This window comes from Panthera tigris, chromosome A3, assembly GCF_018350195.1.
Source record: "Panthera tigris isolate Pti1 chromosome A3, P.tigris_Pti1_mat1.1, whole genome shotgun sequence".
NCBI classification, from domain to species: Eukaryota; Metazoa; Chordata; class Mammalia; order Carnivora; family Felidae; genus Panthera; species Panthera tigris.
Genome location: NC_056662.1, coordinates 29511271 through 29538502, shown reverse-complemented (window position 1 = coordinate 29538502; position 27232 = coordinate 29511271). Strand labels below are relative to the sequence as shown.

General features: G+C 47.7%; 1 protein-coding gene across 7 annotated transcripts in view; it reads right to left on the bottom strand.

The window, feature by feature from the left end:
- Window positions 1-1437: 1437 nt before the first annotated feature.
- The window catches only part of PTPRA (protein tyrosine phosphatase receptor type A), a 158906-nt gene continuing 133111 nt past the window's right edge, over window positions 1438-27232 (bottom strand). For all 7 annotated transcript variants that reach the window (XM_042980793.1, XM_042980796.1, XM_042980794.1 and 4 more), the window contains 13 exons: window positions 26927-26963; window positions 23100-23197; window positions 21857-21976; window positions 20933-21099; window positions 20297-20432; window positions 19485-19634; window positions 18229-18322; window positions 17853-17929; window positions 17250-17384; window positions 8649-8774; window positions 8418-8569; window positions 2470-2605; window positions 1438-1737 (listed from right to left, as the gene is read on the bottom strand). In XM_042980793.1, the coding sequence (XP_042836727.1) occupies window positions 1663-1737; window positions 2470-2605; window positions 8418-8569; window positions 8649-8774; window positions 17250-17384; window positions 17853-17929; window positions 18229-18322; window positions 19485-19634; window positions 20297-20432; window positions 20933-21099; window positions 21857-21976; window positions 23100-23197; window positions 26927-26963 (1503 nt within the window). In that variant the 3' untranslated portion in view covers window positions 1438-1662. The remainder of the gene's footprint in view (window positions 1738-2469; window positions 2606-8417; window positions 8570-8648; window positions 8775-17249; window positions 17385-17852; window positions 17930-18228; window positions 18323-19484; window positions 19635-20296; window positions 20433-20932; window positions 21100-21856; window positions 21977-23099; window positions 23198-26926; window positions 26964-27232) is intronic.

Sequence of the window (27232 nt, the reverse complement as noted above, 5' to 3'; positions counted from 1 at the left end):
TCCCTTGGGTAGCTCAAGTCCCATCTCCGCCAAAAAGCACACCAGCAATGACCTGAGTGTGCCTCCACGGCCCAGGATGGAGTGCCACTTCTCACTCCTGACAGCCTGAGTAGCCCAGGGCCTACCCCTGCTTCTTGAAAAAGGCCCCACAGGCCACAAGACTCTCTCAGCCTCGCACTGAGGCTGTCGCGGCTGTGGCAACCAGTTTACGTTCCCATCAGGAGCTGCTCATGAGGATGAGAGGCAATGAAGAGACCCACCCTCCCAGCTGTGCCAACCAAAGACTACGTTTCCTAGCAATTCTGTTGTCCTATGGTACAGCCTAGGACTAAGTTTTAGCCAATGGGGTATGAGTGCAAATGGAAAGAAGGCTGTAGGAAGCTTCATGTCCTTAGAAATGAGGTTGCTTGCTCTCCATCTTCTTTCTGCTTCTCCATGGGAAAAGACGGTGATCCAGCTTCAGCCACAAGGACAAGAATAACATCCTAAAGGGACACTGGGACCACAAGATGGGAGGACACTAGGTCTCTGGACTGGGCACACCGTTACATGAGAAATAAATGAAACATCCACCTTATTTAAGACACAAAAGTTAGACGCTTTTGTGTAATACGTCAGGCTTGATACCAAGTTGGGATCGAAGACTCCCATCACCCTGGTCTCTGGGTCTGAGGCACTTCTCATAAAAAAGTCCAAATATGAAATGAAGTGAAATTTTGTTAAATTAAATGAAAGCTATTTAACCCAGTAAGTGTGGATATAGAGGCTTATCCTGGACAAAGCAACACAATCCAGAGTTTTGTAGCACAATCCAGATTGGCCTTACTTAGCCAGCTACCTCCTCTCTCTTCCATGCCCCGCGCTAGGCAAACCGTGGGGACCCTGGCCATGTTCCTAGGGAGCGAGGCTGGCTGGGATCACCGCACCAAAGACGTGCTGAGAAATGAGACATGGGTCCTGGCAACTAGCCAAGAGCTGGAGAGGCTATGCGGGTCCGAAAGGAGTCGTTGAGAAGACTACGGCTTCTGAGACCAGCTGAGACAGCACACTGAGAGCAGGGCCAGGAGTGGCCTGGGAGAGCCCTGGCCCAGCTGCCCCACCCCAGACAAAGGGAGACGCTTCCTTAGGGAGTCAAAGCTTTTATTACCTGATAATCCCTAGTGTGGTGCCAGAGATACCGCTCTGGTCCCCTTACTCCCCACAGTGGGTTGTGAGTGGTGGGGGAGGGGGTAGAGAGGGGAGGGATTATTTACAGAACAGGGGGGGTGGGGGTAGGCACCAGGACAACCAATTTCCTCAAGAGCTCTGAAAACTTTGTGCTTATTTTCTTAGTTGACACTGAGCTACCTGGAATGAGTTTTGTGTTTCTTCTTCAGGAAAAGATGTCTAAACCAAAGAATAATACAGCCCAACTTCCAGGCAGAGGATTTCACGATATCAATCCAAACATCACACTATTTAATTCCCCAATAAAACATTGGAAAAAGGACTATCAGTGCTAACACATTTACATATAAAATCTCCACCTAATAGGTAATAGAAGCCTATGTACCAATTTCTAAAACAGTTATAAGATATATACACAATTTTGGGTATATTAACAAAACAGAATATTACAAAATATTAAAGGCAATTTTCCTGTCCACCGGGTCTCATCGCCTCTTACTTGAAGTTGGCATAGTCTGAAAATGCGTCAATATATTCCTGCACCACCTTGTAGCAGAACTCATACTGTTCCTGGAGAGCACAAGGAGGGAAAAGCCAGGGTTACTGACAAGAACAAGGTACCTGCAGTTCCTGACAAACCTATTTTACAAAAAATGGAAAAATTAGAGGAAATGAACGTTCTTGGACTTGCACCTGAGCCCTGACCTGCCTGTACTCTCCTTCTGGGTTGAGTACAGCTAATTTCCTCTGGATGGAGGTGAGCTGAGAGGAAGATGTCGTCCTAGGCCTACAGTGGTCAGACGTGAGTGTGCCGGGCTGGCAAACCACGCAAGCAGGGAGACGGCTCTGTGGGGCCCACACCTCACCATGGTTGCCAAGCTGCAGGCGCCCTGGCTCTCAAAGCCTTACCAACTCCCCGAACTCTTAAAATGTATTTTTCTTTCCCCTTCAGACATGTCTCTCGGAGGTTCAGGGACCCTTTTGGATGCTTATCCCCATACTCGGTGGTCACTGGTCACCGAGACGGTCAAGAGCCTGAACCAAAGAAAGGAAGCACTCCTGAGACTTCCCACGCCAGGACCCATGGAGCCCCGTGGGGCACCCAGGCACCCCCTCTAGCCTTCATAGAGCCTGCTTGGTTCTCTTACTGGTGGCAGGGCTGTGCCCCTCTGCTCTCAATGCCCGCAAGGCTCATTCTGTATGGGGCACCTTAGGGAAGGAGGGGCTGCTTGGAAAAGCCTCCCCTTGAGATGGCCCCGACAAAGAAGGGCTGTAGATGGGGCAGTGGTGTGGGCAGCATACCAGTGTCTGGACCATGTGTGGCCTCTGTAGCCGCAGGCTCTTGACGGTCTGGAAGACGTCCAAAATCCCCTCTGCTTTCACCCGTTCCAGGACTGTGCTTAGGGCACAGAAGGTCCCCGTCCGTCCTGCCCCTGCGCTGTAATAGAGCAGATGCACTTACCACATCTGTTACAGCCCACTGTGCTGATAAGGTGAAGACAGTGGCAACGAGCACATAAAGGCCGAGGGAAATGGTGACAGCTCCTGGGAAGGGCTGTCATCTAACGGAGCTGCTGGGGTGGGTTGGGGCAGGAGGCCCATTTGCTCCTCTCCAAGTAAGCCACATGCTCACTCTGCTCGGAGGAGGAAGTGGCACCCCAGCTGTCCTTCCTGCACGGCCCACTTTGCCTGCTGAGGGACTTGCCCACAGGACAGCGAAGAACCTCACACATACCCCCCTCCTACCCAGCACTGAGCCTTCACTGTCTACCTGCAAATGTGCCTGAGTTGCCCTGACCCGCTGCTCACTCATGTTGGGATTCTAGTCTTGTCTTTCCTCTCCTGAGAAACCCTGCCCCTCTGTGCTGGGGTGTGTGTGTTGATTCTTTTCTGTGTCTCTCATTTGCTTCCTAAGTCCCAGGAATCCAGGCTCTGACCATGATATTATCTGCCCTGTTCAATGTCATCAGTTGCTTCAGCAGACCTTTCCTGAGGGCCTGCTGTGTGGCAGGGGCTGTGGAGGGGAGCAGTATCCCCACACAATATGATATGCAGTGTGGGAAGGAAAAAGAGGAACAGGAGTTCTAGGCAGGGTGGTTGGGGAAGGTTCTCTAGTAGGAGGTCACATGAGCAGAGACCTGAAGAAGGCGAGGGCCAAGGCCCAGTAGCTGTCTGGGAGAGGAGTATCTTAGGCACAAGGCAGGATGTCCAGGTGTGGAAGCTGTGTAGCTGGATCTGATGGATGGACGGACGGACAGAAGGAAGAAGCGTGGTCGGGGTGAGGTGAGCGCCCTCAGATCATGTTGGGATTCTAAGTGATGTGGCCTGACTGAAGTTTTAAAAGGGTCTCTCAGGCTGCTGTGTTGAGAACAGGTAGGAAGGTGGGACAGGGAAATCAGCGAGGCCAGTATAAGTACCGGGAAGAAGGGGTGGTGGCTTAGAGAGGTGCTGGTGGAGGGAGTGAGAAATACTTGATTCTGAAACTGCCTTCCATGTAGAGCAAGGTCGAACATGAGATGTGCATGGGTGAGGAAATAAGGAGAACAGTATGGCTCCAAAGCTTCTCATAGGAGTTAGCTGGGGGATGAGATGCCACTTACTGACTTGGGGGAAGGCTGTGCAAATAGAAGGCTTAGAAAAAAAGACCAGAAGTTCTTATCTGAACCCTTTAAACTGAAGATGCCCAAGTGGAAATGTTGAGTAGGTAACTAGACATATAAATCTGGAGTTTAGGGGAGAGGGTGAACCAGTGATGACATGTGGGAGTTGGGATGAAAGCCAGGTGACAAGATGGGCTCACAAGAGGTCCAAGGACGAGGCCCTGGACCATGGATGAGGAGGAATCAGTCAATGAGGACACAAACCAGGAGAGAAGTTATGCTGAAAGCATTCCACAGAGAAGTGAGTGGTCAACTGTGTTTGATGCTGATGAAGGTCAAGGGTAATGAGACAGAATGATCTCTGGACTCAGCAACGTGGACGTCACAGGTAGCCCCCACTGGGGCAGCTGCAATGGAATGTGGAAGGAAAGGGGTTAACTGGAATGGGACAGAGAGAGAGAATGAGGAGAGAGGACCTGGGGCGTTAGTCTGGACAAATCTTTTGAGAAGCTTTACTATTAAGGAAAACAGAGAAACAGAGGGCTACCTGGAAGAAATTAGAGGTAAGAGTTTTGTTTCTTTAAAAAAATTTTTTTTAATGTTTATTTATTTCTGAGACAGAGAAAGAGCATGAGTGGGGGAGGGGCAGAGAGAGAGGGAGGCATAGAATCAGAAGCAGGCTCCAGGCTCTAGGCTGTCAGCACAAAGCCCGACGCGGGGCTCGAACTCACAAACCGTGAAATCATGACCTGAGCTGAAGTCGGTCGCTCAACCGAATGAGCCACCCAGGTGCCCTGAGGTAAGAGTTTTTAAAATATTAAGATGGGAGAAATTATAGCACATCTATATATGAAGATGATAGTTATCCAGTTATTCAGAGGAAAACCTGATGATGTAGGATACTGAAGTCAAGTCCTGAGGAGACAAAAGCGGATGGAACTGATATCCAAGTGGAGGGTGTGTGTGGCAGACAGGCCTCACCATGGCCCCCACGATCCCCCACGATATCTTCTGTTGTTCATGCCCTCGTGTGATCTCCTCCCCTTGGGTGTGGGCAGGACATGTGCTGTGCTTCTAACCAACAGATTTATAGCAAGCGTGATGGGATGTATATAACTACACGTATATGATGTTACACGGGATCATAATGCCTGTTTTGCAAGGAGACACTCTCTCTTTTGCTGGTTTAGAAGAAGCCAGCCGCCACACTGGGAAGGTCCATGTGGCATGGAATTTCAAACAAGAGAGGCCCTCAGTACAGCCGCCTGTAAGGAACTGAATGCTACTAACAACCAGGTGAGCTCAGAAATGGATCCTTCCCAATCGAGCATCAGATGGGACCGCAGCCCCAGCCAAAACCTTGCCTGCAGTCTTGTGAGACCCTGAAGCGCAGGACTCGCCTAAGATGTGCTCAGACTCCTGACCACAGAGACTGTAAGCTAAACGTGTGTTGTTTTAAGGTGCGGAGATTAGCAATAGATGGTTAATGTAATGGGCTACAGAGAGAGCTCAGACAACTCATCCACTGGACAGGAGGGATGCAGGGTCCACAGCACCACGGCAGGTGGATTGGCAGCTGTGGTGGTGGGAGCCTGTGGGAGTTCGGATTGCTTCTCTTTTCTTTGTCAAACAGAAATCACCGTCCTCTCTTAAGCGTGAGGACAGAAGAGGCAGTGGTGGTTTTAGGTTTGAGAGGAGGTGTGAAATAGTCATACAGGACAAAGTCTGGCAAGCTTTTCTATCAAGGGCCAGATAGAATACATCATAGGTTTTGCTGAGAAAAGACAAAATCAAGATGTAACAGCGCAACTCTGACTTCTTATGTGCTGAGCAGCAGTGTGAGGTGAGGAGAGCACCACGTATGGTCTCAACTCTTTTGCTGGAGCACCAGAGCAGCCAGTACAGAAACAAATGGGCACAGCTGTGTTCCAATAAAACCTTATATGGGGGCACTGAAATCTGAATTTCAAGCAATCTTCAGGTCATAAAATAGTCTTCTTTTGAGTAAAAAAAAAATCTTTAAAAAATTTATTCATTTGTTTTTGAGAGAGACAGAGCACGAATGAACGAGGGGCAGAGAGAGAGGGGGAAGGACTGTAGAGCCCCAAGTGGGACTCGAGCTCAGCTGAAGTTGGGGCTTGAACTCAGGGACTGTGAGATAGATCATGACCTGAGTCGAAGTCGAATGCTTAACTGACTGAGCCACCCAGGCGCCTCTAGTCTTCTTTTGATTTAAAAACAAAAAAACCAAAAAACCAAAAAAACAACATTTAAAAATGTAAAAACAGTTCTTAGCTTGCAGACCCATATAAAACTAGGTGGCAGGCCAGATATGGCAGTGGGTCCTAGTACGTCCAGCCCTGGTCTAGAAGCGTGGAAGGTGAGGAAGGACAGCAAGGCAGCGCTCAGGGCCCACCATGAGACCAGTGGTCAGGAACATAAAATGAGGCCTGTAACCCAGTGCTTTTCTTCAGCCACACTCAGCTGCACGGTGCAGACGCAGGGTAGCTAGAGAATTTGGAGTTTGCCAAGAGAGGGTGACCAAGGGAGAGAAAAAAGTGTAGGGAAAGAAGTGTTCATCTGGGCAGGCCAAGAAATCCTTTTTCCTTAAAATTTTTATTTATTATTTTCTAATTTAATTTTTAAAGTAATCTCGAAACCCAACATGGGGCTCAAACGCACAACCCTGAGGATCAAGAGCTGCATGTTCCGCCAACCGAGCCAGCCAGGCGCCCCACCAAGGAATCCTTTTAATTTTGCCAAAATCCAGTGGATAAAAAGCCATGCTGCACTATTTTCATCCTCATTTCTCAGAATATTACTAGTAAAGTTTAGCATCTTTTCATGTTTACTATCTGTCTGTAGTAGCTGGTGCACTTGGCCACTTCTTCCTTAAGATTTCTTTCTTTTCTTCACTTTTTTCTTTTCCTTTCTTCTCTTTTCTTCTCCCTTTCCTTTACCTCTTTCTTTCTTTCCTTTCTTCCCTTTCTCCTTCCTTCCTTCCTCCCTCCCTCCCTCCCCTCCTTCCTTATTTTGAGAGAGAGAGAGCAAGTGGGAGAGGGGCAAAGAGAGAGGGAGGACAGAATCCCAACCAGGCTCCATAGTGTTAGTGCAGAGCCTGATGTGGGGCTCAAACTCACGATGCATGAGATCATGACCTGAGACAAACTTAATAGTTGGATCCTTAACCAACTCAGCCACCCAGGCGCCCCTTTATTTTTACTTTTTTTTTAAAGTTTATTTTGAGAGAGAGTGTGCACATGAAAATGCAAGGGCAGGAGGGGCAAAGAGAGAGAGAGAATGTGAACGGGGGAGGGGCAGAGGGACAGAGAGAATCCCAAGGGACTCAGGGCTCGTTTTCATGATCTCGAGATCATGACCTGAGCTATGCTTATCTGCCTGAGCTGCCTAGGTGTCCCCTTCCTTAAGATATTTTTAAGTGATCTCTACACCCACGTAGTGCTCGAACTCAGGACCCTGAGGTCAAGAGTCTCATGCTCTACCCACGGAATCAGCCAGGTGCCCCCCAACAGAAACCTACGTTCTTTCCCTATCTCTCATTTGCCTTGCTCACAAAACAGTAAGTCTAGAGGATTAACCCATACCCAGTATATAAGCAGACTCATTAATCTTTGCAGCTCTGTAGCATGAGATGCATCAGAGCTTATGGAATCAGTCCCCTATTAATGTTTAGATAATTTACAACCTTCCTGAAGCACATTCACTGGATACATTCCTAGGAGTTCCTTTGCTCATTTTTCTATCTTTAAAACTAATTGGCAGGGATTTATACTCTAGTTTTCCTTCTAAGAGTTTTTTTTTTCTTCCTAACTATAAAAGCAATACAAACTCATGGTAGATTTTTTTTTTTAATAAAATGCAATCAAACATGCCCCAAACAATTCACCTTCACCACCCCCGTCTCAAATGAGTCCCCTTACCATCTTCTGTCAGTGACACCAACTACTATCAGTAACCCCGTTTCACACTTGGGATGTATCCTACACCCTGGACTCCTCTTCTCTTTCACAACTATGTTTTTAGTTTTGTTCATTTTTCTTCAAACTGTTTGAAAATAGTTGCCCTTTTCTCTTTTCCTGTGTTTCCTTTTTTTTTATTAAAAACATTTTTTAAATGTTTTTATTTATTTTTGAGACAGAGAGAGACAGAGCATGAGCAGGGGAGGGGAAGAGAGAGAGGGAGACACAGAACCTGAAGCAGGCTCCAGGCTCTGAGTTGTCAGCACAGAGCCTGACATGGGGCTCGAACTTACAGAGCATGAGATCATGACCCGAGCTGAAGTCAGATGCTTAACTGACTGAGCCACCCAGGTGCCCCTCTTTTCCTGTGTTTCTTAAGGAGGCCAGACCCTCACCCCCACATTGTCCAACTGGTCTCTCCACTGTCAGTCTCCCCTGTTGCTCTCCTGTATCCCATCACGCTCTCAAATGCTCCCCCTGCCCAATATCTTAATGTCACCGATTCGCTAGCACTTAACGCGAAGTTCAAACACCAAGACGCTCTTATCATCTGGCCCTGTGCTGGTCGTCAAACTTGACTGCCACATGCTCACCGGGATGCTCACGGTCGCCTCCCCTGCCTGCCTCTTGTCACTTTCTCTGCCCCTCAGAGGGCTGGGGAGAGTGGTACCTGCAGTGCACAGTGATGGGGTGGTTCCCTGACTGCTGCTGCTGCTTCTGCACGGCTGCGATGATGCTGATCATGCCCTTTCCGTCGCTGGGGATGCCCACTTCGGGCCAGCCATGGAAGTGGAACTGCCGGATCTGTCGGCTCTTGTTCTCCTTTGGAAGAAGGGGGATCAGAGATGCAGGGCACCGTGGCTCTCCCCATGGGAGGAGGCGCACCCACCGGCCACCTTACCCTGGTGTTGGTAACTAGGAGGTCTCGGACGGTGTAGCTCTCACATTCCTCCTCCTTCTTCAGCTCTACTGTGATGTCTCCATAGGACACTACTCCATCCGAGGGCCAGTACTGGGCACATTTCTCCTGGAGAGACAAATGGGAGAGGTGAGGCCCTTGGGATATGATGTGTGGCAGAGGCAGGGCTGCTTTCTGAGCTGCCTGGTCCCTTCTTAGCCAGCTCTTACTGGACACACTTCATCTCCAAGGTACCAAAACCTCAGTGCCATTACATTACTTAATATCACTCCAATTAACTTCTGATCCTCACTAGGACATCTATAGCTGACCCTTGAACAACACGGGTTTGAGCTGCATGGGCCCATTCATATACAGATTCTTCTGGATAAATACAGTACAGTGCAAATGTATTTTCTCTTCCTTACAATTTCCTTAATGCCATTTTCTTTTCTCTCTAGTTTATTATGAGAATACAGTATAGAATATGTAAAACATACAAAATATGTGCTAATGGTTTATATTACCGATAAGTCTTCAGGTCAGCAGTAGGCTATTCATTACATTTTTTTGTTTTGTTTTTTTACTTTTTTTTTGAGGGCAAAGGGAGAGGCAGAGGGAATTTTTTTAATGTTTTTATTTTATTTTTGAGACAGAGAGAGAGAGCATGAGCAGGGGAGGGGCAGAGGGAGAGGGAGACACAGAATCCGAAGCAGGCTCCAGGCTCTGAGCTGTCAGCACAAAGCCTGACGCGGGACTCGAACTCACGGACTGTGAGATCATAACCTGAGCTGAAGTTGGGACACTTAACCGACTGAGTCACCAGGAGCCCCTATTCATTACATTTTTGATGAGTCAAACGTTATAGACAGATTTTTTTTTCTCAAAAAAATTTTAAGTTTATTTATTTTGAGAGACAGAGCAGAGGAGGGGCAGAGAGAGAGGGAGAAAGAGAATCCCAGGCAGGTTCTGTGCTGTCAGTGCAGAGTCTGATGTGGGGCCCAAACTCATGAACTGTGAGATCGTGACCCGAGCCAAAGCCAAGAGTCAGACGCTTAATCGACTGAACCACCCAGACGCCCTGGCAGATTTTTCTTTTTTTAATTGAAGTACAGTTGACACACAGTGTTAATTTCAGGTATATAACACAGTAATTTAGCACATCTATACATTATACTGTGCTCACCCAAGCATAGCTACCATGGTAGCTATTACGATACCACTGACTATATTCCATATGCTATAGCTTCCATCCCTGGGATATACACAGATTTTTTATTTTAAATGTTTATTTTTGAGAGAGAGCAAGCGAGCAGAGGAGGGGCAGAGAGAGAGGGAGACACAGAATCCGAAGCAGGCTCCAGGCTCTGAGCTGTCAGCACAGAGCCCAATGCGGGGCTCGAACCCACAGACCGTGAGATCATGACCTGAGCGGAAGTCAGATGCTTAACTGACTGAGCCACCCAGGTGCCCCTACAGATTTCTGACTGCACCAAGTGGGAACAGGGTGCTAGGGGTTGAACAACAACAACCCCCATGTTGTTCACGAGTCAAATGTAAATTTAAAAACTTAATTCCCTTACTGGACATAATCCCTTAACGTTTCGGTGTTACTTACAGTCTAATTTGCAATATATTACAGTATCTCTGAAGAGCTCTGACCATCACCTCAGCTGCATCCAACACTCAATGGCAGGGTGGAGAGAAATGTCTTTGCTCCAATGCCTCCCCATCCCTTGTTCCCTTGGGGTGTTTCCACATCTTACAGATGTTTACATATGTCAGACTGCTAAGCCAGAGAAACTGACCCCAGTGACATTCCCACCCAGCCATGGTGCTTCACACAGCACAGGCCACAGCACCCTTCATCCCCTTCCTCTTTTTTTTTTTTTAATGTGTATTTATTTTAAAGAGAGAGAGACAGAGAGCGAGCAGGGGAAGATAGAGAGAGAGAGGGAGACACAGAATCGGAAGCAGGCTCCAGGCTCTGAGCTGTCAGCACAGAGCCCAACGCGGGCTCATTCATGAGATCATGACCTGAGTGGAAGTCAGATACTCAACCGAGCCACACTGGCACCCCATCATCCCTTCCCTCTTTATCTTGTTTTTGTTCTTTTTTGAGAGAAAGAGACAGACTGGGGGAGAGAGAGGGAGAATCGTAAGCAGGCTCCATGCTCAGCACGAAGCCTGACACGGGGCTTGATCCTACAACCCTTGGACCATGACCTCAACCAGTCGGCTCAACTGACTGAGGCACCCAGGAGCCCCTCTTCTTTATCTTTTGATCCTGCAATGGCACCCGCACTGCTGTCCTTGCTAGTGAGCAGGAGATGGTTTATGGCCTGTCTTGCTGGCATCTGGCTCAATTTCCTCCACAGTTCCTTGTGGGCAGCGACTGCCACTTTTCATCTTTGTCTCCCCGGCACCTTGCACACTGCCTGCATGTGGTAGGCTCTCAGTATCTGGTAAATGAATTTGTTCAATGCTTGCAGAATGAGTCAGGCTATAAATACATAAATAAAACAATATAGTTATACTCTCCATTTCTTCAGAGCATTTCGGTGAAGATCTCGGATACTTCACTACTGGCAATTTTAAAATCCTCAACCACAAATGTATTTTACATTCACTGGGAAAATTATGAGAAGTAGAAAAATAAAAATCACCAATAGTCTCAGTCCAAATAAACTAATCATTCAAGTCCATTTTAGTGACTCTTCTTGCTTTTCGTATGTGTAATCATTCATTACCCACTTTATAAATGATGTTGAGCTCATTCTAAAACACAGAATTATTAAAGTGGTGGATCACAGCAAAGTCATAGACTAGTGCTTTTCCACAATGTGCCCACTGGGGGCCCTGGGGATGCCTTGGGGGTTGGGGCCCTGGGACCTCTTCTCAAGAAGAACAGCTTAAAAACATTCTAATTAAGGCTCTTAAACAAGAGATTACGTTGGTTTTTAGGGCATTAGTGAGTGGAATGAGTTTTGCTGCCATAGTTCCCTCCCAACACTGCCTTTACACAGCTTACCAGCTACGAGTAAAGACTGGAACTTTAAAACCATTACCAGTGCTAAGATCCAAATGGGCTTGAGAGAAATGAAGTGTATGAGCTAGAATCACAGTATGACTAGAAAAAGAAATAGTACGGACCCACAGTTGATGGCTTTCAGGTATTTGAGACCTTAGTGGTGAGGCACCACGGAGAAGAAAAGGAGCAAACTGGAAGGAGGCCTCCAGGGATACAGAGTTAGGGAACTAAGTTTTGAGGGAGAAGGCTCTGGAGTACACAAGAACAGCTCCAGTTTAGAAATCTCCTGGGGTGACTTTTCTCTGGGCCAAAGGAGAGGAACCCCCTTCTTTAAGCAGGCAGAATGGGGACCTGAGGAATCCAGAACAGGGGCCAGCAGCCGTACCTACGGATGCCCAGGGCTACAAAGGCCTTGGGATCCTGCTGAGGAGGGAGATGTGAGCTGGAGACCAGGCCTGTGCAGAACACAAAGCAAGGGCAAAGGTGGGACCCCCCCTCGCAGGGATTGGCTGTGACCCATCTCAGAAGCCATGCTCCACTCAGCAGCTAGAGGGCAGAAGGGAACGAGGGAAAATGGAAACTGTATTTAAAATGAGCAAGGGAAACTGTGAGGAAGAACAATGTAATTCAAGTCTTGGGACTGGATATCAGTATGAAAGGTTCCTAAATTTTGTATGCATAGGTAAATTTCCCCTCAAGATCTCAGGAAGCCCCAAATGGACTTTAAGCAGTGGCCACAGTTAGGTTTATGTTTTCAAAATGATCTCCGGCTGCCATGTGAGGTGACTAAAAGTGGGTGGAATGGAAGCAGGTAGACGGGCTGCCAGGCTACTTCAGTGGTGCAGGTGAGGGGACGGTGGTTTCTAGGACGGGTCAGTAGTTACACTAGAGAGAAGCGGATATGGTCAGCACAGGTCAGACCTCACCGGTGTGAGGAGTGAGGAAAGGGGAGCGATGAAGGGAACTCCTAGACTTCTCCCTGAACAACCGGGTGGAAGGCGGCACCACCTACTGAGATGGCAAGACTGGGGTGGACTAGTATGGAGGAAGGAGGAAATCAAGTTTCATCTGGGCCAGGTGGAGTTCGAGATCCTCAAAGGAGAGCCATGTGAAGATATCGGGCGGGTACGTGGATACACAAGTGGGAAGAGGGGGCTGGGTTAGAGACACAGATTTGGGGAACTCTGGCGTATAGACAGCATCTCAAGCCACAGGACTAGATGAAGTCCTCAAAAGATAGTGTGTTAAGACAAACTACAGAGGGTGAAGGCCTGAGTCGAGGACACCTCAATGATTAAAAGGTCATGCAGAGGAGGAGGTGGTCACAAAGAAAATGAAAGGAACTGCCAGGCCAGTGAGAAGGTGATATTATAGAATTCAAAGGAAGAAAGTGTTTTGAGGAGGCGGGAGGCGTTGAGTGTTCAGATGCTGCAATAAAAGGACCAGAGAGACAAGAGAGAAGAAAGGCCTTTGGAAGGGCAAGAAGGCAGTCACCAGTGATCCTGACCGAGAAGGAACAGGATGAGGACAGAAGTAGAAGGGAGGAAGCCAACTCCTCAAAGGAGTTGTGCTGGGAAGGAAGGGGTACAGAGAGACGGGGGGCAGAGGGAAGGAACTGTGGGACAGGAGAGAGATTTTCATCTTGTAAAGACAGGAAGTGCAACAGCGCGAAGGCTGGTTGGCGTAATTGGGTCGGAGAGCGCTGCAGCAACACACTTGAGAAGGCGGGGGGGGGGGGGTGCCCGGCACAGTGGACAGGTGGACAGAGAGGGGCAGGGACCCTCTCCCGCTGCAACAGGAGAGAAGGAGAGAGAATGCCTACAGATCTGAGGAGGCTGGGTGCTTGCAGGAGGGAAGATGAACCTGCTCTTGTCTGATTTCTTAGAGAAAAATGAGCCAGGCTGAGAGATAAGGTGCCATGAAAGTAAGAGACTGGGGGGAATAACAGATGTTAGCAAGGGAAGGATTATAATAATGACAAATCACAAAAACTCTAGAGAGAGTAGGGAGGAAGGTGAGAACATGAGTGGGGAGTCCCAGGCTGAAAAGTGGAGTCGTCGGTGGCTCTGGAAGAGGATTTTAACCACTTCCATTTTGACCTCAGTCTGTACTTTCTGATTAATTTTCTTTCCAGCTTCTCTCTTAACGCAGGCAAAAGATCCGGCAAGCAAAGCATCCAGGGATGGGAACTGAAATTATCCCTGAGGCAATAATGACTGCCATGACTTCAGCAAGACCCCGCATGTCTGACCATGATCAACCTGACCTTTTTGCCCATCTGCACGTACCCACTGAACTTTGTCCCACAGCTTCCTTACATGAACCTAGAAATATTTTCAGCACTTGGAGATAGTCTTTGAGACGTTAGTCTGCTATCGTCCCAGTGTCGGCCTCACTGAAATAAATTCCTTTCTTGTTTCACCTCCACTCGTGTCTCTCGGTCTGTGGATTTTGTCAGTGGTGAGTGGTGAAACTGTCTGTGTCAGAGACGTGGAGCCAGGTGCTCTTATGCCCCCGGGCCCTGGTCACAGCTCTAGAGATTTGGTGGAGAGAAAAACTTAACTGGAGTAAGAGGAGGGAAGTAGTGAGGTTGGCGATCAGCAGATGGTAAGCAGGGCGGGACCCAGGGTTGAGATCTCAAAGGCAGCGCAGATATTGGCAGGGACAACGCTGTGATTTGACAGGGTGGCTGAGAGAGCCGAGAGGTGGAAAGACCAAGAATAAGTGGCTTGCCCACGTGGATACTTACGCCTTCAAGAGCAGAGGCAGGCATCAGGCATAGGGGCCACTAACGGGCAATAAGGCAGGTGTTAAAATCATCAGTAGCAGAGGATGGGAGATTGGAAATAGATGTGCTCAAGTCCAGCAGCAGAATACTTGGGAACAGGGCTTTAATCTCAGATTTATGTTTTCGGGTTATGGATTCTGGAAAAGATAGCCTAGAGAAGCTACAGCAGAAGCTTCTGTGTCTTTTCTCCTGCTGTCTTTTAACTTCCTCCCCCTGGACAGCAACTAGTCTCTAGCATGGTCTGAGGCTGACAACGGTTATGGGGACACACACTTTATGGCAGGTGCCTAATGCAATCTCATTCTGCCGACACTGGATAAGGGGCACACAACCTTGGGTTGGGCTGTCCTCATGCAGAAACTGCTGGAACTGCTCTGCCCACTCGGACGAACGGTCCAACTTACAGCTGTTGAGGGCACCCAGGCCTCACAAGCATCTTGGTGGACCCCTCCGGTTAGGATAGAAAGAAAAAGAAAACAGGGAGAAGAGGACTCTGGATTTTAAGTTCTAATTCTTTTGAGATTTTAATGTATATAAAATTTACATTTTGGAATTAAGACTTTTTCCTTGGGAATTTAAAGCCAGGCGTGGGCAGTGGTGGTGTCATGTTGTATAAATGTATCAGTTAGGCTTACTGTGTTTGCCTCCCTGGAGGCTACACTTGACAAGACAAACGGGAGATGGAACAGGAAGCGGAATTAGGTCTTAGGGGGGGCAGTGAGGCCTTGTAAAGAATGTTATTAATATCCTGTTCTGATTCATTTCAGAAGCTTCTGAGGGCAAGAGCTGCTACCTGTCTCCCTGGCCCTGCAAAGACAGAGGCATAAGGCCGAGTGGTAGGTAAAGGGGAACGGGCCTCAATCAACTGACTAAATCCCTATGTATTTAGTGAGGTATTCACTGGGCCACATTTCCTTCCAGGGCAGTGGATGGAGACAGGATATTGTGCTTGCCATCCCGGCTCTTCTGCCTGCAGTGTGGGCCTGTCCATCATAGATCTGGAGGCAGGGGGCGTGGGGATAACCTCGTGCAGGTCTGTGGTTTACGTGCACCTTCCATCCTAGCTTGTCACAGAGGGCCAGGAGACACACTCCTAGTTCCTGATAACACAGCAGCTCACTGCACAACTGCAGAGCCAGGAACTGTGCCCCAAAACTCTACTTCATCAGTATTGTCATTAATGATAGATGAAGACCCATGAAGTATGTCTGTTGATTAGAGACGTGATGGAAACCTGGAAAGAATAGCCAATGTGCTAAATGATTAAGCCTGAAAAAATTCTTGGCGCACAGAACAGCTGGGTGTGCAAATATGTATAAAACTGTATCAAGATTAAAATAAACAAACTGTACAAGTACAGAATGGGGAAGATGTAGCTGGTAACAACTAATGTAGGATGTATTTAGTAATTTTTATTTTCAATTGGTTGCAAATTCAGTGAGTCGTAAGTGGGTGTCATCCTTAATTCTTCACCCTGCCCAGTCCATGCATCTCTTCACTATCTTTTGGGACAGACCCCTTGTCACCATCCCTGAGTCTAGGCCACCAGCAGTACTGCCACGACTTCCTCTCTGCCTTTGGTGTGCTCGTTTCTGATCTGTCCTCACTCAGCCAGAAGGACTTCAAAAAACCCCCACAAATCTGACATTGTCAAGGGCTCTTAAACTGCCCTATAAAGTCTAAACTCTTCACTGTGGCTCAGAAAGATCTTTATCACCAGGCCCTTGCTGGCTTCTCTCAATTCTGATGCCTGTTAAGTCACGCGTCAGGCATAACGAAGCAACCATTTACTGCACTCTAACCACAGCAGAGAGAGTTTTTAAGATCAGAAACACTGTGTGAACACACACTGGGCCACCCAGCAGAGGTGGGGTGGGGGTGCGCAGAGAAAGAGCGATCTCTGAGATTCAAAGTGCTCAGTAGAGGCTGCACGGTGACTCAGGAACAGTGTTAAGAGAGCTCCTACAATGAATGGAGCTGACCTAAGGGGGCTTCTATGGTCCCTTATATTCAGAGTTCCCAAGCAATTCTACCTTTTAAATGACTAGAGGACATTTTTCTTTAAAAGATTTCCTTGCTGGGGCACCTGGGTGGCTCAGTTGGTTAAGCGACCGACTTCAGCTCAGGTCATGATCTCACGGTTCTTGAGTTTGAGCCCCGCATCGGGCTCTGTGCTGACAGCTCAGAGCCTGGAGCCTGCTTCAGATTCTGTGTCTCCCCCTCTCTCTACCCCTCCCCTGCTCACGCTCTGTATCTGTCTCTCAATAATAAATAAATGTTAAAGAAAAAAAAATTTAAAAGATTTCCTTGTTAACTGAACGTTAACTTATAAATATCCTTCTGTTGTTGCTGTTATTTCTCAAGTTCCACTGTTTCCTTTACTGTGAGGCAACTCATCTTCCCACAGTCCTTTGGTTCATTTTTTTCTGGCCTGGAAGGCACCCTCTTCTTAGGGACACTCAGAAACTCCAAATCAGAGCCTCGGTCTGGCTCTGCATCCCTCATTTCACCAGCTCTGTCCCTGCCTGGTGGTGGGAGGAGGAGGTGTGCACAACGCTAGGCTCGGGGCAAACTGTATTCAGGACAGAAGTAAAAGGGTGGGAACTGTCTGGGGACTCAGATCACACTGCCCTTCCAGTCCTGAGAGAAGCTCCAGACTGCCCACATATCAGCTGCTTGGATATGGCTCTTTGGGCAGTTTATGCCAAACATATCTTCTTAGCTCCCCTCCACCCCTTTTCCTGTGGTCTCTTTCTCCCACAGCCCAGGACCTCTTTGAGCTCACCTGGCCTCTCTCCTCCAGTTCTGTTAGCATCACGATAGAGCAGGATTTCCACTCCCAGATCATCCGCCAGAAGTCCTCAATGGTGTGGAGAAGAGGGCCCTGGCTGGCGATGTAGGAGTCCTTCTGTCGGTAGCCCTATGCAGGCCAGGTCAATGGTAGGAGTAAGGTGGTTTAATCAGGGAGGGGAGAGCAAAGAAGACAGGCCACTAGGATGGGATGGGGCTGCTTGGAGGCAAACTCATCCCAGGCAGAGCTCCCCTTTGGCCAAACCCTGTGTGACACGCTAGTCTCTTTTTAGGAGGGTGAGGGATGGGGGTTTGGAGCTGGGATGAAGAGAACAGATATGGGAAGGACCAGAGGCTTTTAGCCTTTGGTGTGTGCTATGAGCTTTCCCTCTAGCTATCACTCTGGTGTGTGCCCTCTGTTTCCTCCCCACCTTCTGCTCTCTGGGGCCTGGAAGACCTAGTGTACAGGTTGGTATGAGTTCTGTATTTGTTGACTGACTCAAAGACAACCCTCCCAAGCACTGGGAGGGTGGCACTGCGAGGCCCAGCTGAGTCTCCATGGAGGGTGGGGAGCTCTGGGGACACAGCCACCACTTACATCAATGAAGGATGCATTCACGTAGTCGGTGTTCTCCTCACCCCTCTTAACTGGAATGATCACTCTGTTGAATTCATCTGCAGGAAGGACAGCAGCTGTGGCTCCCCAACATCACCTCCAGGCTCTCTTTCAATCTCTCCTTCCCACCCATCCCAGCTGGGCAATAACATGCCTGTTCCCAGCGCAGGAGGGAGAAACCCTTTGGCCTTCATGCTTTTTCATTTCCAGAAGCCACTGAAGAACTGAGAGCGACAAGAGGCAGTGCCCTAATTCTTGTCTCCAAGGTGATCATTAATTAGTACCTGAGAAGTGGAAGGGGTGAAGGGGAAGGAGGGAATGGGACACTAAGGCTTTGGGATGGGGAGAGGGCTCTTACATGGAATGATCTGTAAAACCCGGTTCTTCTTCATGTTGGCTGGAAGGTTTCCAGTCCGCATCTTGTCATTCTGGATTTTGATTGATGTTAATTTCTGAATTGGGAAGGAGAGGGGAAACATTACTGCGCCCCATAACTTGGCAAGATGATGCCTTCACTGGACCTGCATCTCTAGGCTACTCTGGCGTCTACTGCTCCTCACTAGAGCCCTGACATCCATTTCCACATTTTCTTGCTGGAACCCAGTTCCTTCTGTCATAAGCTCAGTGAAGAAGCCAAGAACAAGTGTTTGGGAAACACTGCCTTGAGGGCTCCTGTGGACCCTTCTGGGATTCCCTGGGGCTGGAACTTTATGATCCTGGAGCAAGGATCCTAGCTTCATAGGAAGGAGTGTGCCTGCCTTTCCTCTCTCCCCGCTGCTCTGCCAGAGGAAGACTGGACTCTTTAGAAAACTTTATTCAAATGCAAATGTTCCCTTCTCCTGATTCTGAGGCTCCTTCTAGATCCATACTACTCAAAGTGTAGCCCAGAAACCAGCATCAGTCTCACTGTGTTAGAAATGAAAAATCTTAGGCCCTAACTCTATTTCCCCCTGCTGAATCAGAACCTGCACCTTAACAGGATCCCGTGGTAATCTGTGTGTGCCATTATAGTTTGAGAACTGCTTTAAGGGATGTGGTCTTTCCCACTGCAACCCAGAAATCTCTTCTTCTGGGAACACTTGTATTGACAAGGGTGTGACATATTCCTTAGGTGTGCTAAGAACCATTGTCCAATGGCACACAGCAGAGGTCAGCAATCTATGCTCCATGGGCCAAGTTTGATCTGCTGCCTATAAATAAACTTTTATGGAAACACAGCCATGCTCATTTGTTTACATAGCATCTATATGTAGCTTCTTTTATGTTACAGCAACGGTTTTAAGTAGTTGCAACAGAGACCACATGGCTTGCAATGCCTAAAAGATCTACTCTCTGGTCCTTACAGGAAAGGTTTGCTGTTCTTATGCATTATAATCACCTGTGTGTGGGGGTGGGGGGGCAGACTTGGGGACTTAAAAAAAATATTGCCTGTTTTTTCTTTCCTCCTAATACCACCAAGTGATTTTAACATACAGGATGGGTTGAAAGTGACTAGGGTATGAGTAAAGGACCAGAAACCCACATAACCCCTTAACCACCCACATACCTCACAAGGGGATTCCCCAGAGCACGTGAATCCTCCAGTCTGAATGAAGGAGTTCAGCTCCAACTCACCTTAAACTCCTCCTCTAATCCATTGTTGCTGGTCCCTGGGATTTTGTTGTAAATTTTCTGCAGATGTGTTTCTAGAGAGGTCACCTCTAGTTCTGTATCTCCGTACAGATAATGCTCCAGAAGGGCTTGGTATATGAAGACATACTGCATCTGAAATGCCACGATGCCCGAGTTCTCAGTTATACACAACATAGATCACACCCTCCCACCTCCAGTTCACTCCAGTCCACTTCTCCTTTGACCCTAGCAGGAATAAAATCATTCACTCTCGTCCCGGGGCAGGACCTGAAATGCATGAGTCCCTCTGGGGGTGCTTCACTTAGGAGGGAGGGTCCTACTCTGGCAGCCTCCTAGACTGGAAGCCTGGAGAGAAGGACAGATCCAATTCCTGCTCATTCTGACAACACACATTTAATAGTCTGAAGGGGTTGTCAAAATCTGGTGACACACAAAACCTCTGCCAGGCCGTCTTCCAGTGCTGTGCGCTTTGAACCCCATGCCCCAACTACAGAGCGGATTGCTGCTCTGTGGACATGGCCACTGCTGCTCCTGGACATGGCCAAGCTGTGTCACAACTCTGTGGGCACTGGTTCTCTCAGCTGCCTGCATGCTTCTCTTAGGACCTGTTCCTTATCCTTAGGAGTCTAGTGCAAATGACACCTGTGTTCCCAATTCCCGTAGGCACAACTTCCTCTATGCTCCGTGTCTCTGATCATTTACAATAACCTAGGAGCTGAGTAATCCATGAGGCTAGCAGATGTTTGGTCTTGGAATGTGCCCCCCCCCCCCCACCTTACCCACAAATCACTCACATCTGTTTGCACCATCTGGCAGCGCTGTGCCCGGATCCGGCTCACGAAGCCATACACGTCCACTTTCCGCTCTGTATGCATCATGTCCAGCATGGCATCAATGACAACAAAGGTACCTGTACGCCCTACACCCGCACTGTAGCCAGAGAGCAGGGGTGTTACTGGGACGGACAGCATGCCTTGTGGGAACATACAGGGAGGGGGCAGCATAGGCCAGGGCTCTTTCTTCAGGCCACTAAATTCTAATTCTGAATGATGACTAGCTGGAACTCTCATGGAGCCAACAATCCCACTGCACCCCGGACTCTGTACCTTTACTTATTAGGACCAGGGAACCTCGACACTTAGAAAGGTCAGAAGGCTCCAAGTACACAAAGCAGCACTCAATCTAGCTTTCTGGCTTCATAGCAGTGGTCTGCCCATCCCCAATCTTGGAGGACTACCCTTCCCTCTTTCCTCAAACGCTCTATACCCAGCACCAAAACTTGAGGAGTCTCTCTGGCTGCTGTCCCAGGACCCTAACAGCTGATCTGCTCTGTGCGAGCCCCCTCTCCTCAGCCAGGGCCCCCGTGCTTTCCCCTGCTCTAACCGTGGGAGAATATGGTATATGGGGAGCCAAGGGTCAGCCACACTGACCTGCAGTGGACCACGATGGCCCCTGCATACTGAGGGTTACAGGCTTTCACCTTCTTGAGGAACTTGAGCATGCCGATCGGGGTGAAAGGCACCCCAAAGTCTGGCCAGCTGGTAAAGTGGAACTGAGTGATGAGGCGCTGTGGCTTCCTGTTGGTCATGTCGCCCACCTGTGGAGTGAGGAGATCTTGTGTGTTGGCCCTGATAACCTGGGGTAGGGGAGTGCCAGGGGAGGGGAGGTGAGGCTTGGGGGCCAGGGCAGCTGTGGTGGTCAACGACAATGGGAAGATGAGAGTGAACCCACGGAAGTGTGAACTACGGAGACAGGATCTCTTCCCAGGAACCCCATGGAGGTAGGCAGGGCTGTTACTGTTATTCCCAGCGGACAGGTGTGAAACGTGAAACTCCGTGAAGCTGAGTGACCCCGTCAAGGTCTCAGAACTAGTTAATGGCAAGATCAGAACTAAAATGCAGGTCTCCCAACTCTTGTTAAGTCCCCTTTTCATAGCACCACACCACCCCGCAGCTCTGAAGGCAACTTTTGCTCAAGCCTCCAGGGTCACTCTGGAGGACCAAGAGGAGGGCCCACCATATCCTTGATGTCAGGAGACTTTGGAGTAAGAAAGGAGAAGGTGGGTCAAGTCCCCAGAAGATTATACCACCTCCTGATGCACATACATCATCTCGATGATGATCAAACTCCATCTCAATAATACTTTTTTTTCTCCCAGTCATGAAAATGCTCCTCCCTTAGCTTTGACAAAGTTCCTTGGGAGCCCAGATCTCTAATCTCAGAGTCCAAACATACCTCACACTCAGTGATTCCTGACCACCCTGGATAAGAGGGGAGATGACCCAGTTTGTTCCACTCTCTTAGTGGTCAGCAGATCCTAAATACGAGAGGAGAAAGGAGGAAGGAGGCCGTACCTGCTGAATGCAGAACTTTCGCACTGTGTAGTCCACCAGGACGGTCACATCCTCTACTGACACTCGGATATTCCCATAGGTCCAGCAGCCTTGGTCTGGCCAGTACTGGGCACACTTACACTGGAAAGAAACAGACACACATCACCGGATGACCTCAGACCTCCTGCCCCCAGCAGATGTGAAGGACCTGAAGGAAAGGAGCACAAAAGCCCAGACAGAAGTTCCCAGAGAAGGCCTCTTCTCTCACCTCTGTCAGCTGCAGACTTACTTAACTTCTTTTTTCAAGTCCCTCAGCTTCCATCCTGTTTAGCACTATCTCTTAAATTATACATAGCCCCAGCCCTATACTTCTTGCTCTTTCCCACCCCTGTTCCCTCAGTTCAGGGCAAATCAAAAGCTACTTCACCTACAAAATGTGCCCTTCCACTATGCCAGGTCATGGTCTAGGGACAGGCCTGCCTGATTCCCTGGAGCCAGCAACCTGCTAAGGGGGTAACCAAGGCAGAGTGATGCCTTCTCTGGTGCCTGGACCTTGAACAGCTTCTGAGAGTCAGAGGTCAGGTTGGAGGAAACAAACCTACAGCCCAGCCCTAGTACCAACCCTCCTAAGCACTGTGCAACTGCTGATTCACACACTCAACACCTCAGAGTGGGGATCAAGGTAATTTAAGGGCCATTCTAGGAAAAGACTGTCATGAATGGGGGTTATTCTCTGGGGCTTGATCTAGAACTCAGGACTGGTTTTAGCCATGGCGCAGTGAAGGGCCTAGCCAGGCATGGACTTGGCAGCCACAGACACAAAAGGAAAAGGATCAGTCAGAAAGTTGAGTGCATGATCAGACCAGGGCCTCTGATTCCCTTGCACCCCACAGGGTCTCAGTTCATACAGTTTCCTCTGTTGACTCAGAGAAGGTGCAGGAAACCAGGGGAACGAGGGATTGGAGAAGCCACGGGGGAAAAAAGCTCCTCTGTAGCTTTTCTTGGCAAATGGCCCAACCTTTCCTTCAGGTTGTTTTGAAACCAGGGTGAGTTGTCTGACTATCAGACATAGGCAACATGCCCTAGGCACACCCCTGAAGTTCATCTGAGACTTCCAGGCCATAGGAAAGTCTGGTAAGCACAGTGGCCTGGGCTTTGTCTGATCGATGACTGGCACAAGAATCACAAAGGGTAGACAGCCCAGGCTCAAACACAGAGGAGTTCCTCTGCTAGTCATGCTGGTCTACCTAATGTCTCCACTCACCTCCTTTCTCTCCTTCAGGTTGGTCACCATGACAATGGTGGCTGTGTTTTGTTCCCAGATCATCCTCCAGAAATCATTCACTGTTTCTTCTTTTGGTCCTAAAGTAGCCAATAGCAAAGATGAGGAGAACACACACCAAGGGGAAGAAATCTGCTGGGAAATTGGGAACATTCATTCCTGACTTTTGGAAGCCTGTGCCCATGTGTCCCCAGCTAAATATCCAATCCATCAATCCATCCACCCACCTACTAACTGAACATTTCCCATCCACTCTGTATGTGCCAGGTACCTCACTAGGGAGTGAAGTGGGGGGTGGGATGTTGTCGAAATGTAAAGGGAACATAAATAATGTCTCCCAAGGGTATTATAAATGAGGATTAGAAATCATGACTGCTTGCTAAATATCTGTGTTACTGGCCAGACAGTGAGCTAAGTGCTTTGCATCTCATTTACTCCTTCCTATCATGTTCTAAGGTGGGTGTCGTTAGCCACAGAGAGGACAGGTTGATTTGCTCAGGCTAGAATTTAAAATTTACCGCAGTCCAGCCTTTCTGGGAAAGCCCCTGAAAGATTTCTTCACAAAAATGAGGGCGCAAACAAAGAGAAGGAAATGGGAGCTAACATAGGATAGAGGCTAATGGAATTCCCTGGGTATTGGTGAAGAGAAGGCTCAAGATGGGAGCTCTGAGGCTAGAGGGCAACTGAAAAAAGTTCTAGGAGGATCCCAAGATTAAAATATTAAATTTAAAAAGAATTAAACCTCATGTATCTGAAGGTACTGAGAGAAAATACATACTTCTAGTGGAGAGTCTGGGGGGAACATCATTGAATACTATGTACTTTAGCTGTAAATAATACTAGCACAGTAATAATGATGTAAATAATAAATATTGTCTGAACCCCAAATTGTGATTTAACTCTATTGGGAGGATGGGGAAAAAGGATTTGTGTATGCATGTCTGTCTGAGTGTGAGGTAATCTGTAAGAGGATTAAATAAATTATCTATCCTAAGAAGTCACCAACAGATAAAAATGGCTGAATTAGAGTGAAAGGAAGAGGAAAGGGGGGGGGACATTTTGTTTTTATATGCCTTGCAATACCTTTTTGACTTTCTTAAACTTTATATTCCCTTTGGTTAAAAAAAAAATAGTAACAAGAAGAAAAACAAATAATGGCAGAAGTGGACACATGCCAAAAAGATGCACAGAGGCCTTGCCACTGCCTGGCAAGGTCAGGAAAAATCTCCTGGAGGTGGTGACATCTGAGCCATATGTTAGGCTCAGGTGGATCAGGTGGATTGGAGTTTAGAAAGGGGACATAGGGAGAAGAGGTGCTCCAGGCAGAAGCGCAGGGGATAGCAGCAAGAAAGAGCATGAAATGTCCAGGAATTATAAGGAGTTCAATAAGGTGATTGTGGAGGGTACACGGAGTGGCAGAAGATACAGCCTGAAAGACAGGTAAGGTATCAGAATCTAAAGGGGTAGAGGTCAGACTAAGGCAGGCTTGTTCTATAGATAATGGAAAATCGTTAAAGGATTTTCAGGAGTTCTAACAAAAGTTTTGCATCAAGAAAGGCCATTTTCGTGGAAGGAACCCAAGAAGCAAGGCTGGGCCTGGAGGGCCAATCAGTAGGCTATGACAACACAGCTAGAAGAGATGACAGGAGTAAGACAGTGTGACAGAGAAGACAGATTTTGGAGAAAGAAATAAGAGGACCACTCATATTCAGAGAAAGGAACGGGTAGGAGATTTGGATGATCCCAAATCTGGCTTGGTTGATTAGATGGGCTGCATTCCAGTCATGGTGACAGCCAGAGAATACAGGAGAAAAAGTAGTTTGGGGGCTGAAGGAGAGGTATATTTTAGTGAGTTTCTTTTTTTTTTTTTTTTTTAGATTTTAAGTAATCTCTACACCCAATGTGGGGCTCAAACCTGCAACTCCAAGATCAAGAGTCACATGTCCCACCAACTGAACCGGCCAGGCGCCCCAAGGCATATTTTAGTTTTTGATGTGGATGGGTATGTGGAGGTATCCAGGTGAAGGGGTAGAAAATTAGTTTGAAAATGTGGCTCAGAAGCTCAAGAGAGGCAGTAGCCAGTCAAACAGGTAGGTATGAGATGAGGTCTCTCAAAGAGAATACAGAAGAGAAGAAAAGAAGGGGTCAAACAGAGAAACCTGGGGATCTGAAGCATTATGCAAGGTCAGATAGAAAAACTTGGGAGGAAGACTAAGGAAGAGCGGACGGAGAGGCAGACCTGAGAGAAATGGTGCCATGAAAGATAAGAATGGAGCTGCAAGAAAGTAGTCATCCACAGATTTGGGGAGAAACTATATCTAAGAGGCAGAATGAAGAAAAGCCAGAGAAGGGATATTTAGAAAAGTGAGAAAAATCAAGAACTGAATGTCAGGGAATAACAGGGGAGAATTTCAAGGAGTGTGAAGTATTGGGGAGGGGTTCAAGAGGATGGGAGTCTGAGAAAAGGTGCATCAGAAAATCATAGGTGACCTTAATTCAATAAATATATTGAATACTGTTCAACAATAGCATCAACAAGGCCCCGTGGCAAATAGAGAGAGGAAGAGACTGCACATAGCTGTTCGTGCTAAAATGATCACTGAGTAGGGGGCAGTTGAGTTGGGCTTCAGAGGGTAGACCTGACCTGATGGGTGGCTACAGAGGGTGAGAGAAAGCAGGGCCTGGTTAGGCAATGGCCAGGTCCTAGTGGGAGACTGCAAGGGCAAGAAGGATATAAGGTTTTTCCTAACCACCTTATTTTACCTCTCTATCTGTTTTATCTCTACCATGGTACTCATCCAATAGAATTTTCTGCAATGATGAAATGTTTCATATCTGTACTAGTATGTTAGTCTCTAGCCACATGTAGCTATTAGGCCTTAAAATGTGACTAGTATGTATAAGAAACTGAGTTTTAAATTTTATTCAATTTCAGTTAATTAAAATTTTAATTTTAAATAGCCACATGTGGCTAGTCGCTTTTGCATCAGTATAGCTACTTATCGGAACTTGTTAATTTTGGTGTAAACTGTCCTCTACCAACTAAGGGCCCCAAAAAGGCATGAACCATATCCTGTTTTATCCCTTTACATATCCCCATCACCTAGGGCAGTGCCTGACACATAACAGAGAGTCAAAAAACATTTGCTGAATGACTAAAACAATGGACTTTAATGGACCACCAATAACATCCATTATTTTTTAGTGCTGCAAACATCGAGATATTTTTGCTAGGATCCCAAAGGTGGAAGACATGTGTTAAAACTCTGGACTATGGAAACGTGTGCAGAGCACGTACAAGGCAATGGCACTGGGTCCCTGCTCTGAGGGTTCCTAGACCGCTTTTCTGTGAATAATAGATGAGCTCAGGCTGAACAACTGGGGGAGGAGATGAGCCAGCCTGGACCCTGTGAGGTGTCCAATCCTCTCCGGACACCGAATTCAAATTCAAACTCTTAGCTGCCTGGCCTGAACCTAAGGTTCCCATAGGGCCCCCAAACAGAGGACCTCATCAGACTGTGGTGTGTGTGTGTGTGTGTGTGTGTGTGTGTGTGTGTGTAGCCTTTTCCAGTCCTTTTTATGCACATACAAAAAAGGACTACTTTTACAGGACCCCTGGATACTCAGTCATCAAGATGAAGGCCCTTAATTATAAATGTGCAAGGCAGACTGCATTTCTTTCAGGTGACAGTAATTACAGAAAAGTTACAGCATTCTGATTAATCTATTTAGCATTTGGAAGAAAAAGTCCAAGCCCACTAATGAGCTCATGGTTAAGCCTGAAAGTAAAAAATTGTCATTTACTTTACCTTGTGCAGCAATGAATTTGTTCTTTTCTTGGTAGCCCTGAGGGTGGGGTAAGAGAGGAGGGAGGGAGAAAAAGAAAGTGAGAATCAAGAATGGATAGGAATGAAATTCTCCAGACTCCCAACCAGTTAACAAAGCCTCTCTTGTGAAAAGGTCCAGGCCACTAACAAGATTTCCATTCTAGAAATTTCCAAAGGATTAGCTTTGGGTATCAGGAATCAAAGATTACAAAGATCACATGGTCTAGGTAGTCTTCTCAAAGGGAATTATTAATGAACACTGATGTAAGAACATCCAAATACCAACTC